General features: G+C 33.7%; 1 protein-coding gene across 1 annotated transcript in view; it reads right to left on the bottom strand.

Moving 5' to 3' along the window:
* Positions 1 to 14,021, bottom strand: part of LOC127693015 (solute carrier organic anion transporter family member 6C1-like) — a 67,193-nt gene that overhangs the window by 41,307 nt on the left and 11,865 nt on the right. The window contains exons 5-7 of the mRNA XM_052193687.1: positions 13,014 to 13,132; positions 10,043 to 10,152; positions 653 to 797 (exon numbers count right to left, since the gene is read on the bottom strand). Of these exons, the coding sequence (XP_052049647.1) occupies positions 653 to 797; positions 10,043 to 10,152; positions 13,014 to 13,132 (374 nt within the window). The remainder of the gene's footprint in view (positions 1 to 652; positions 798 to 10,042; positions 10,153 to 13,013; positions 13,133 to 14,021) is intronic.

The following is a 14,021-nucleotide window of genomic DNA, read 5'->3' as shown; positions in this document are numbered from 1 at the left end:
TATAAAATAGCAACTGCTGTTTACTGTCAAAACATAGAACAACTTTTACAAATATGCATGAAAACATATCAGTGGAGTTAGGAATTATGACATTGTTTAGAAGAATTAAGATACAATCTAATTCTATATCTCCTAGTATTATAATAGATAAACAGTGGACTCTCTTCTACTGTAAAGAAAACAAAGAATACCACAGCATAATTACAATGCATTAAGTTCAAATTAATGTGAATCTGAAAACTAGAGTTCCTAGTGAAAGAAATAGATGAATCAGTAGGAAATATAAATGTTTTAGTAAAACATTGAGGACACAGGAAAAGAAATGTACAGAAGCACTTAAAAGAATGATATATGGTGGCTTGAGTTGTTTCCTAAAGAAGAGGAGAAAGGACATGGGCAGGTATACAGATGTGATGACCGGATGATAGTGAACTATATAAATAGTATTGTGAATTTTTATGTACTAAAAATGTTGATGTTGCATTGGAAGTGTTCCTGTTTTTATAGTTTCAGCAAATGACACTCAACTACACTGTATTATCCATTTCTGCTTACATGATGTTTCTTAAATATGGATATATATGCACATATATCACTTATATATTCACATTTTGAAAAATTTTAAAATAGCATTGTAAGAAGAAATATCTACCTGTGAGCATAGAGGCAATTCCAGGCGTTATTAAAAACTGACTTTGTAAATGGTGGGGCAAAAAGTGTAAAGATGCATTAAAAGTAAAACTCTCTGCGACTCTGCACATTGCCTGAGTCATCAGCAGTGGGCTCTGCAACATATCCTGAAACACAGAACAGATCATATCACAATGATTTTATCTCATCACATGCAGAACTGTCTTCCTATGCTCTAAACCTAATGTTTCCTATTATGAAAATCAAACAATATAATTCCCCAATAGACATATTCTGTAAGAGACTTGTAGTTTGGTTTCTCTCTATTGCAAATACAGCTTGATAACTATGTATCTGGTAGCTCATTGAAAGTATTTCTCAGTCCTTTATTAGATACATTCATATTTTGCATTTATTTATCTCAGTTGGTGAGTAATATCTAAGTTTTCACCATATGATCTCACTGTATTTATTCATTCAAAAAAGATTAAATATTTATGTAATGTTTAAATCCCCAATGTCACAAACATGGTTACATTAAAAACCCATATGCATGCATTCTTCAACTCCTATGGCAGAGTAGCATTAGTATTATGTATCCTTGGAAGGGATTTTGTGGTAGGAGGTTTTCATGGGTAATTGATTTCAAATTTTGGTCCAAAATTTTTTTCAGGTTGTATATTTATATACTAACACCTCAATATCAGAGAATCCAGTTTCCCAGTAAAAAACTTCTACTCTAAGATTCATCAGAACTATATTTAATGTTTGGTAGGCTCTTGTAGAAGTCACTGAGATTGGGATGACCTTATAATTGCCATCAGGCTATAATGAAATATTCTGAAACCTAACCATTAATGCAGCTAATACAAGAGCAAAAAAAGCCTCTAGATAATTCTGTCCTTCAGAGAGTGAGCAGTGTAGTCATCCCATGAACAGTTCAGAAGGTTAAGCCTCATCTAAATTTTACACTGATTAACTAAAATAATTTTAGGTTAGGCTACTAAGTTTTGTCGTGAAGCAGTAGCATAGACTACCATAGATGATGTAATTGGACGTATTTGATGACCTTTGTCAGCTTCTCTATTGTTTGATACAGGTAATTGTTTTGTGTTTCTGTGGTTTCAACTAAATCTGCAGTTTGGGGACTGGAGAAATGCCTCAGTTGGTAAAAATGCTTGCTTTTCTCAAGGATCTGAGCTCATCCCCTGTAATTCATATTTTAAAAACGCCAGGTAGAGAGGTATAATAATATCGGTGCTGAGAGATGGTCTTGAGGCCTATTAGCAAGCTAGTTTAGCCTACTCATCAAGTTACAAACTGATGTGTTTCAAAAAAAGAAAATAAAGGTGGATAGCTCCCGAGGAAGCACACGTGAAGTCAACAGGATAGCACATGCAGGTGTGCATATTTCCAGGCGAACCCGAACATACATTAATATCTACATACATGCCAATAAACACAACCTGTGTATTTCTTCATAGAATTTAGGTGTTCACTGTGTGTGTTTGTGTGTGCTATACAATTCCACTTTTTCCTTATGGTTTGAGTTGATTTGCTAAGAATCCCCTATTTATTGTTATTATTAATGTTTTACTATTAGGTAACCATTACTAAACTACTGTACTGCCTACAGAATCATTAATAGAAACATTTTTGCTTTTGTATTATCTTATATAATTTGTATTGTGTTTTACATTGCTTAAAACTTATTTAAAACATATTTACATACACAAATATATATATATGCATATGTATGTATTTCAAGGACAGCTTTAACTATTTTGTCTAAACAATATTGTGTATTACATTGTTTAAAACTTATTTAAAATGTATTTCCATATATGTATATTTATTATATATATATTTTAAGGTCACCTTTAACTACTTTATTTTGTCTAAATATTTTAATCCTGAAAACAATCTGTGTACTTAATATGATATAGGAATTAGGATATTTATTATTTCATACCCCAAATAATATTCTTCCCATTCCTTATTCCCATTGCTTCCCATTGCTTATTATAAAGATATTTTATATCTTTAAAACATACACACACACGCCTCCAAATGAAATCAATAATTGTTCACAAGCTTTTTAATACCATAGGATTACCCAAAGTCATTAAGACAGACAGTGGAGCCAGTCTACACTGGCAATACCTTTATCTCATTTTGTAAAGAATTTGGTTTTAAACAAAACTGGAATTCCTTATAACCCAATGGGTCAAGGAATTGTTGAGTGTGCATATCACACTCTTAAAAATTGACTTTTTAAAACAAAGAAGGTGGAAGCTATACCATTCTAGATCACCCAAAGCATGCCTTGCTTTTGTTTTGCTTATTTTGAATTTCTTGCAAACTGATACTAAAGGTCAGTCTGCAGCAGATCGCCATTGGCAACTTGCTACTTATAATTCTTATGCCATGGTTAAATGGCGAGACACTTTAACTAATACATGGAATGGTCCAGACCCTGTTTTAATATGTAGAAGATGTTCTATTTATATTTTCTCTCAAAAAGAAGATGGAGCCCCATGGCTGCCAAAAAGATTGATATGATAGGTAAATAGAGACCCTGAATCAGCTGGTAAGCATGACTAATTCAACAATGTTCTTAAAGCTGCTTCTCCCATATTGGGAAGGTAGGCTGCTTTTCCTCTAGTCATTAATTTGCAAGCCAGGTTTTATTCCTCATCTACTAATTTACAACCAAATTAAATACCATGGGCCTTCCAGAGAAACAGTCCAAACAGTTTTTCCTTTTAATCTCTTCTTTTGTGTTTCTAGCAGGTATCTCTCAGATACAGCACTCAAAGGTGGGCTGCTACAACAATGGCTTCCAGGGCTCAACAGGCGATTGTGCAGGCCCGCCAGGCCACATTCACATTGCCCCCCTTCCTATACCCATCTCTCCTTCCAGGGAACCCACTGTTAGAATGTACGAGCTGGACTCTACAAGTAGCCAGAAGAATTCTGACTGAAAATGACACCCAATATGGGGTTAAACAGAATATGTAATTTGATTGCAGATGCTGCAGAGGAAATGACAGGAGGATAAAGAGATGGATATTTTCTTTTGACATGCCAACTTTACTCCCAAAGAGGATATTCTGGGTGCTTGTCTGTCTGTCTGTCTGTCTGTTTTTCTTCTTCCTAAATTTTGTTTCACAAATGGTTGAGACAATAGCTGAGCAACTTAAAAAATTATGTGTGGAAACTGAGAAGCCTGAGAAACAAAAGACTGGCAGAAATGAGATTATAAAAGCCTTCACTTCAAAAGCTCTCGATTTTTCTGAAAGTGTTGCAGCATAGTCTGTGCAAGTGAAAAAAAATGAAGGTGGAGGTTGAAATGCTGGCAAGGCAGGGGAGTACCAGAAAGAGGAGGACTGAGCAAGAGAACGGGAATTTCTCACAGAGGGCAAGCGAGAAAGAAGCTGCTCTACAGGATAGTCTGGTCCAAGAGGAACTGAATAGGGGGGAGGACAATTTGATTAAAGAACCAGATTTGAGAGTTAGAGGTCATCTGGTCCTGGGTAAGGAAATCAACAGCTTTCCCTGCAATGGTACAGCAGATGCCTGCAAATGGGTAGAACAAGGTTATCATGAGATAGGATGGTGTCCAATAGAAATGATAGATCTAAGGTGTTGTAAAGACACCAGGATTTCACATCGAATGCACGTGCTTTATTTTGTTACTCAAATTCTAAATAACTGGGCTACTCAATATAGAATTATTGCATAAGACCAGAAGGGATTGGTGGCAGCGCTACTAGATCAAAGACTGCAATTGCAATGGTTAACAATAAAACAGAACAGGGGAATGAATATAGTCAAAGATCAGATGCTGATGCTGGGTGAATGGCAGTACTCTGATAAAGAATAAATTCAATTTGTTGATTCTGATATAGAACAATGTCCTTTAGTGGTTTAAAAAAACTTGGGACAAAGTTCAGGAGCCAAGGAAAATGTTCATTTCATTTGCAAATGTTATACAAGGCTCTGGAGAAGACTCCACTGATTTTTTTTTCCACAAAGATTAGTCTCAGCTGTGAATAAAACCATATCAGATCCTGATGAAAGACAAGTATTGATAGGAACCTTGGCAATGAAAATAAAAGTACTAAGTGCAGAAAGTTATTAGACCGTCATATAAGCAGGAAGGACCCAAGGACAAGTGGATAAGGGATACAACTGTTATCTGTTTTAACCTGTATCATGCCAATATCATAGGCCAAGCTAAAGACAGATGTCGCTGATGTCAACTTCCTTGACATCAGCTTCAGTTACAAGAAATAATGGCTGTTTACAAAGAGACTTGGCCAAATCATGTAATGATCTCAGATCTCAAGATGCACTGTGAATTAACTATGATGAATATGATACTTTGCACTGGAAAAGTGAACAAGCTATTTCTGTCAGCAACGTTTTTTTCTTTTATTCTCTAAATATAAACATACAAACAAGAAGGAAGACCCATGCTCCCTGGGATGTTCAGGTTATATGACAAGGATTGCCATTGGATCGATGAGTGTAGGTCCAAGAGAAACATCCAAGACAATTTTTTCTTCCTTTTTTGCTGTCTGGAATTGGATTTGAGAGCCTGTCTGGAGACGCCCCCCTCCCCTGCCCAAATAGCAAAGCCACTATGAGCTATTTCACATAAGAGTAGCCAGAAAACATCAGGTTGCAAAGAAAAAACTGGAATTAAATCAGTCAATAAACTCTAAAGAACTGTTAAAATCAGAAAGGGAACCTTTAACAGTTTTGCCTTGGGGATACAGTTAAGTTTATATTTTCACAGAAAAGAAAAACTGTCAATACCATCAAAAATGATAGAAATTAGACTCCCTAAAACCTTGGCCACTGATCCAAAAACTGCTTATTTTACAGAAAGTAGCCTTGTTTCCAATTTCCCAAAATGACACAGCCACTTAATGGCTTAAAACAGAAAGGAGTCAATTTAGTACACCCTACAAAGGTGTGAAAGGGTGAGAGAAGAGGGACAGAAAAGAGTGAAGGAAAAAGAGAAACCAGAAAGTAGCTCAAAGTCCAGCTCCAGAATTTACTGGCCAAAGTGCTGAGCCAAATTCAACTCTTCTACCCTTTATATTAGGCATGCATTCTGCCACAGGGATAGCAAAGAACTGTTATCAAAGAGCCTGAACTTCAAAAACCAAAAATCCTGTCAAAGATGAATTACAAAAACAGTTATAACTTATTGGTTGGGGTGTGGTGTGGTCAAGCTACTATGAAAAAAAAAATGTTGTTACTCAGGAGAAGATCCAGCTACTTAATGTATAATAATACAGACATTTATATTTATACCTTTAGGGATTCAGACTAATCATGGCTGAGAGTCTTAGTTACTTTAGCTCAGGCAGCACATGCTCATACAAACTTTCATGCCATGACCAGGACAGAAAAAGGAAGAAAATAGTGGAGCAGGATTCCAGAGTCGATTCAGGTTACATGTTTAAGGAGCTAAGGAATTTTGCTTAGGCTTCATGTCCTAAAAATTGCAAAATATCCTAATATATTTCTGGGAAATAAGCCCTTCTTATGATACTGAACTTATGGCACACTGAAGACTATTTAAATTAGAGTAATATCAAAGAATAGTGATTAACATAACAATAAATACATATACTGATAACAATAAATGTGGTATATGGGTACATACATGTATATGTGTGTGTTTATCGCATGTTCATGTTTATATATGCATCCATATATGTATATGTATATGTATATGTATATGTATATGTATATGTATATGTATATGTATATGTATATATATATGGTATAGAGTATTATTTGCTATAAAAACAGATGCAATCTCATCATTTGTAAATGATTATATATAAGTGAAGTGAAATGCATTAATTATTATAAGTTAAAGAGAAAACAAATTCAAAATGCTTTCTTCAGTGTCTAGGGGGTTAAGAAAATAGTTTATCTGCATATAGGACACTGATTATAATAGTGCTGTAGAAGTTAAACTGGGAATGGATGAAAGTTTGCAGAAAATAATGCTAGGAATAAGCTTTTGTGTATAGTGGTATCAACATGGTCCCCAATCATAAGTTACATAATTCAAAGGGGTATCTTAAAGACTACAAATCCATAAAAGTTATAAGGATGAGATGAAGGGACACTAAATTTTCATGATTCAGTCAGTAGTGTCCACTATCTTAAGTGAGGTATCATAATGAACCCTAATAATATGGACAGTTAATTCACTTTATTCAAAGAATTTTAAATAATACACACCTTAACACCCATTCTTAGACTTTATAAAATATTGTTAAGTATTTCATCTTAATATTTAATTATGTAAACCATTTAAAATTATTTAGTTTCTGCATTTTTAAATAATAGGTACATGTAATATTTGTATATAATTAGTATTAAATAGGTCAGCTGTGGAGCTGTGTATCTGAAACTCTAGAACTCTTGGGGCTGAAGAAGGGTTAATTTTAAAGTATAGCCTGAGTGATAGAATGCAGCTTTTTAAAAATTTTTTTAAAATTTATTTTCTATATTCTTTGTTTACATTCTACAAGCCTTCCCCTTTCCCAGTCCCCCCCATAGTTCCATAAGTCCTCTTCTCTCCATCCATTCTCCTATCTTTCCCCCTCCCTTTTTTCTGTCCTGGTACTCCCCTACAATGCTGGATCAAGCCTTTCCAGGGTTAGGGCCCTCTTCTTCCTTCTTCATGGGAATCATTTGATATGCTAATTATATCTTCAGTATTCAGAGCTTCAGGGTTAATTAATATCCACTTATCAATGATTGCATTCCATGTGCATTCTTTTGTAATTGTGTTATCTCATTTAGGATGATATTTTCCAGTTTCATCCATTTGTCTAAAACATTCATGAATTTATTGTTTTTAATTGCTGAATAGTACTCCATTGTGTATATATACCACATACACATATCCTCCACTGAGGGATATCTGGGTTCTTTCCAGCTTCTGGCTATTATAAATAAGGCTGCTAGGAACATAGTGGAGCATGTGTCCTTATTGCATGCTGGGGAATCCTCTGGGTATATGCCCAGGAGAGGTATAGCAGATAGAATGCAACTTTAAAAAATGGCATTAAATTTTGAGTAAATGAAATAAATTATTACAATGGATTCATTATTTCATAAAGATACACATTTAGAAAATAGGAGTAGATGAAAATAAATCTTATATAGAATATCTGCTTAGCTCTGAAAGAATTCAACTATCAATAAAAACTATCATGAAGGTGGTACAGGCTCTGTCCCTAGCTTCTGTTCACATCAACCTTGACAAATCTAATTCAGCCCACACAAGAAATGTAAGCTCAGTTCTTCACAGTAACAAATAAGAATATCTCAAAATTAACATTGAAGTATGAAAGACCAAGGAGAGCCAAAACCTCCTTGAAAAAAAAAAGAAAGAAAGAAAAAAAAGAAAGAAAAAAATCTCATATATCTATGTGATAGTGATAATATGCAGAGAACAAAATAAGCCCAAGAACAATGCTAGAGGTATCACTGTAGTTGATTTCAAATTATTCTACAGAAACTTAATATGAAAGAGCATGATGCTGGCACAAAAATAGACATGGTAATCAATGTAGTATAAGACCTGATATAACTTCATGCAACTAGAAACACTGTGGTTTTGGCAAATGATCCCCAAAATACAGATTGGAGAATGTAGTATCTTCAGCAAATGTTGCAGGAAAAACTGGAGATCTGTAAGTATAAGAATAAAGTTTGATCCTTGTCTCTCACCCTGCACAATAATCAGCTATGAATGGATCAAAGACCTACCCCATTATTATACCTAAATATCTGAAACTACTGGAGGGTAAAAGAAGGAGTTCATTTAAAGAGAAAGAAAGACATTTCTAAATATGCTTTCAGTGACTTGAGATATAATGTAAACAATGGAGATGTGCAATCTCAAGAGATCAAAATGCTTCTTTTCTACAAAGTAAATCCTTAATAGAATGAACTGATATCATACTAAATGGAAAAAAATTCTCATATATCTATGTGATAGATGGTGATAATATACAGAGAACAAAATAAACCTAAAGAATGCACATAACCCAATTAACAAATTATCTAGGAAAATATACTAAGAATTCCCTAAAACAGAAAAAGACCAAATCTCCCAGCCTCATCTCAAGCACTTTAGCAAAAGGGGATGACTTTTCTTCAGTGTCTCTACAGATTCCTAGATGCCATGCCCTTCAGCAGAAGAATGGATAAGAGATATGTGGTAAATTTAGACAATGGAGTATTCCCCAGCTGTTAAAAATAATGACATCATGGAATTTGCAAGCAAATGGATGGTACTAGAAAACCATCATTCTGAGTAAGGTAACAAGACACAGTTGGATAAATATGGTATATATTTACTTATATACAGAGATTCATTATTAAGTAAATGATAAACCAACTATGGACTTTATATACTGGGACTTTAAGCATTGAGCAAGAGATTAGGGGCAACAGAAATAGAGAATTAATATCGTGAAAAGAACAGGTTCCTCTTTCCTAGTGAAGGTATTTATCTTTCTCTCAGTGTTCCTATTTGCTTGCAGTTCTTTCTCTACAGTTAAAAGAAAGGGGCTTGTTATACATGGAAATTAAAAGAGCAAAGAAAGGGAAAAAGAGAAGACCCAGCTGTAAAATAAAATATTTTCTAAAAAGGAATGGGATGGTTTGAGTAGAAAAATGAATAATGACATAATATCTCTAGAAAAGAGAAAATAACTAAAAATTGGGAGGATATACAATTCTAATATGACCTTGGAAAATTCCATTGATGTTATTTTCAAGACTCCTGGAAATTTTATTTACGGTGTAAAATACTCTTATGAATGAATGAAATGTGTCTGAAAATTACAACCATGCAATCTATATGCCAGGAAGAATGTTATAAGCAGGAGAAATAATATTCAGAATAGGGCTAGAGCATTGGAAGAAGCTCTCTATGCATTCCTATGTCTGTAACTACTATGAGAGACCTGTTTATCATACAGAGAAACAAAGGATTTTGTTCTAAATATTGTGAATTTATTTGTATGTTGGGCGTGGCTATGTATTGACAGAGTTCTTCTAATTCATGTAATTTTGTTATATGTCATACTTATTTCTTTAGAGACAAAAATAAAATTGTATCAAATCAATTAAAAACAAATCAAAATTATACTTGTGCCCATTAGTCTCTAGTTCTAGATGGGTCTTTAGTAATATCAAATAAAGAGGTTATTTTTTCCATTATAAGGGAAATGTCTAATTTAACTAAGAGACTCCAAAACTTTCACCCAAATGTAAAGCAAAGACTGTCATTTTTTAAATTCTATTAAAAAATTACACAGGCAAACCTAAGTATTTTACTAACAAAAATATTTTAAATTACCCAAATAGCATGAAGAAAATCCTTCACAGAAGGTCCAATTTCCTTATCTTTAAATCTCCTGTCGATGGTGGGAGGTTCCTTTCTTTTTGCAAGTCTTAACTTATGTGCACCTATAGGTCACAAGGAAAATAATCTTTTCATATCTGCAAGTCAATCTGAAAATATACATCATACATTTTTGCACATTATAATAATCTCATTTTGTCATTGAATGGCAAGTGAGTTATGTTAGACACACTAAAACCAATGTATGATTTATAATTCAAATTCTTCAATAAGAATTGTGCCTTGTAAAACATAATTCTTTGATACTGAAAATTTCTCACATTTGACCTGTTATAATTTTGCAGTTGGCTACAATGCCTGTCTCTTAACTGCTGAAACTATGGGATCTATGCCTGAGTTAATTCTTGATTTAATATAGAATTGGATAGCTATATGCAATTAATAGCATTTGATGACACATTCTAATTATCCTCTCTCCATGATTTGTGTCATAAAATATTTTGTAGTAATAATTGTAACTATGAAGTTAGAAGCTTCTTCAAAAATACATACTAATAATTTAATAGTAATAATATTAATGAATGTAATTATAATATTTTCATTGTTGTATACATATAATTACATTTTCTCACTTTACATGATCTTACTGCTGTCTCCTACCCCCTTTATCTTTTCTTCTCATGCAGCTCTGTTGGGCCCTTCATATTCTACATGTCCCTGCAAGTGTTATGATTATTCTTTACATCTGAGTGAAGTACCCTGGATAACACATTTTTCTCACCCAGTAATTTGTTGTTGTATTTATAGGCAAGCTTTAAATCATGGTTGTTGTGAATAGTTTAGTGAGAGTAATGAAGGTTTCACTTTTTCTGGATTATGTCACATTGGCACTTCCTTAAGGACAGCCACTCTGGGTGTTGAGAGATCCCAGTTGCTAAACTCTTACTTTAAACACTTTAGGTGAGCATATAAAATAGTTGACTTCATAACTGTATTTTCTTGTGTACGTGTCATCATACTCTGTTCTTATTTGTTCCCTCATCGATGGTATTGCTCTTCCACGTGTCATGACGACCCACACCTGTTGATTCCTCGCTGTGCCAGTCTCACGTTCTGCTCATGTATTACTTCTGTTTCATTGCTCTTTATCCAAGTTCCCTTAAATGGTCTTCACATCCTCACTCCATCCCTTCTCTAGTTGTCACACCCACAATACCCCTGTACATATGCACATGCAGATACACACATACTAGATACATGTATGTGAATATATATCCATATTTTTAAAATTTATATTACATTTATTAAGGAAAACACTTGTTTGACTTTCTGAATCTCCCTGGTTTGAATTAATATACGAGTTCCTCCCACTTTTATTTTCCCTATGGCTGAATAAAATTCAACTCTCCATAGGAACTATATTTTCTATACCCCATTACTCTGTTTATATGAATCTATATAAGTTCCCTCTTCTATTTTTGATAGTGTGGCAATAAGGAAAGATACAAAGCTATTCAGGTATACATATGCAAGAGTCATATGATTACATCATACAACAATTTTAGTTTCAGGTTTTAAGAAAGATATTTAATTATGTATAAATTTGTGTGTGAGAAAGTATGTGCACACAAGCAATTGCCTGTATGATCTACAGATACGGGTTGCTGTGACCAAACTCAGTTAATCTGCAAGAAGGGCATGCATTCTCAACTATTAAAATATTTCTCCATTCCCATAATTTCTGGAATTTCTTGAAGGAACCTCCAGAGTAACTGTAGAAGCTTATGGTGCTACCAGCATTGAGTAAAACTTTTTCTTTCCCTACATTTGCTTGAACGTTTATTCTCACATGGAGATGCAATTTCAATGCAGATTTAAGCTGCATTTCCTTAATGGAAAATGATGCTAAACGTTCTTCAGATATTTATGGCCCATTTGTATTTCTTTAGAAACTGATTATGTAGTCAGGTGGTGGTAGCACAAGGCGTGAATCAAGTACTTGGGAGGATGCAGATGATTTTTGAATTTATACCCAGCATGGCTCACTAGAGTGAGTTGTAAAACAGCCATAGCTACTGAGAGTACACATGTCGGAAAGAATTTTGTTCACATAGGCTTTGTTAGTGATGAGATTTCCTTTCCAGAACTTTTTCAGCTATTTTCCAAATGTTTGTGTATATTGTGCTTTCATCCTTAATTTTTTATTTATTTCTTTAAGAACTCAACCTGAACATTCAGACATTTCCCTGACCCCTTTTCCTCTTTCCCTGCTTGCTTTGGCCTTCATCATTAGCAAGTCCATTCCTTCACTGGCATTAGAGCCTACTTTGTAACTTCAGTATGTATTGAACATAAGCTGAGGCATCCTCACTCATGGACTGAGCTATCTTTTCATAGACAGACATTGTTGAAGTAGCTGCAGCAGAACATGTCATTCTAATGAATCACATATATATGTATGAAATACAAATTTTTATGAAATACAAGGATATATATGAAATACAAATTATATCTATAAAGATATCTCTCAATTTATATCTACAAGTCAATAGATAGAGAAATATATATATATATATATATATATATATATATATATATATATATATATAGATAGATAGACAGAAGGGATTCAGTCTATATGTCCTGTTACTGTAGACAATCTGCCTAAAAATCAAGGATAAGTAAATTTAAGTACAACTTCATATCCAAAACACCTATGCACTTTAAAGAAAAAGGGAATATTAAAAAAAATAATGAACAAAACATATAGCTCATAAATATAATATTTGGGTGTGATATTTCTTGATTTGGTAAAAACAACAACCACACTATGACAATATTTCTTTGTTACAGAGCAATACAAGGAGGAAGGCATATTCATAAGGAGATGTAGTTTATCTGTGCTTTGAGAATGGGAGCTGAGGGTAGAAATTACTGTGACTAATTATATTCTTTTTATACTCACCGGGTAAACTAGTCGGAAAACATGCCATTATTAATGATATACCAAATGAGACTGCAGCAATAAACAAAAAACTGTTCCACCACCCACTCTGCATCAGTTGGTACAACTTATCAGGTCCACTTGAATAGACAAAGATAAAAAATAATAAAGGTACATTAATTAGTCTTTTATGTCTGCGGGTGTTTGGCAACATCATCACTAACCAGTTATTGTAGGAAATATGCTCACTTCTACACCAGATTGCTCTGGAGGAGCTCTTTTCCTACAATACTTGAAGAGTTTATTAGACTTTCTTTCATAAAATGTGGAAATGTTTACAATTTATTCACTGGTGAGGCAAATCCTCATATTTTGAAGGTGTTATTCAGGAATATATATATCAACCCATAATCACATAAGGTTCCAAATTTTCATTTCCATAATCTTCTTGTCATATATGTTATTATGTAACATCCATAGGTTCTACACTTTCCTTTCTTGTTGCTATACACTTACTGATGTTTATTTATTGTGGTACTGAGGACTGAACCCAGGGCTTCCTGATGCTGAGCAGGAGGTCTATAATTAAAGAACACCCTACCTTTCCTTTAGAAAGACTTCAATTTCACTCTTAAGCTGAAAGCCTTACATTAATCCCCCCCTACCTTTGAGAGTACATGGATCACCATGGCCCTAAGTCCCTGTTCCTTGTAATATCCACAAGTTTTGTGTTTCTAAATAATTTGCATCCACTTGTATGTTTTTAATAACACATTAAATGTGGCACATACTAGGTGCAATTTTACACCTAGAAGAACTGAGGCCTAAATTAAATGCAAACCTTTAAATAAGCTATTAAATATAAGCAAAAATATTGATAATATTTACCAAATACATTTTGAAATCAAAGTATTTTCCTTGTGCTCAAAGTAAGTATTGTGAAAACTAAAAACTATTATGGTCCCTCTATAGAACAATCATCAAACTAAATGGCTCATGAATTACTTTTATGATACATATTCAATAACA

This window comes from Apodemus sylvaticus, chromosome 9 (assembly GCF_947179515.1).
Source record: "Apodemus sylvaticus chromosome 9, mApoSyl1.1, whole genome shotgun sequence".
Classification (NCBI taxonomy): Eukaryota; Metazoa; Chordata; class Mammalia; order Rodentia; family Muridae; genus Apodemus; species Apodemus sylvaticus.
The sequence above is the reverse complement of the archived record's forward strand: the minus strand, read 5'-3'. Positions and strand labels throughout refer to the sequence as shown.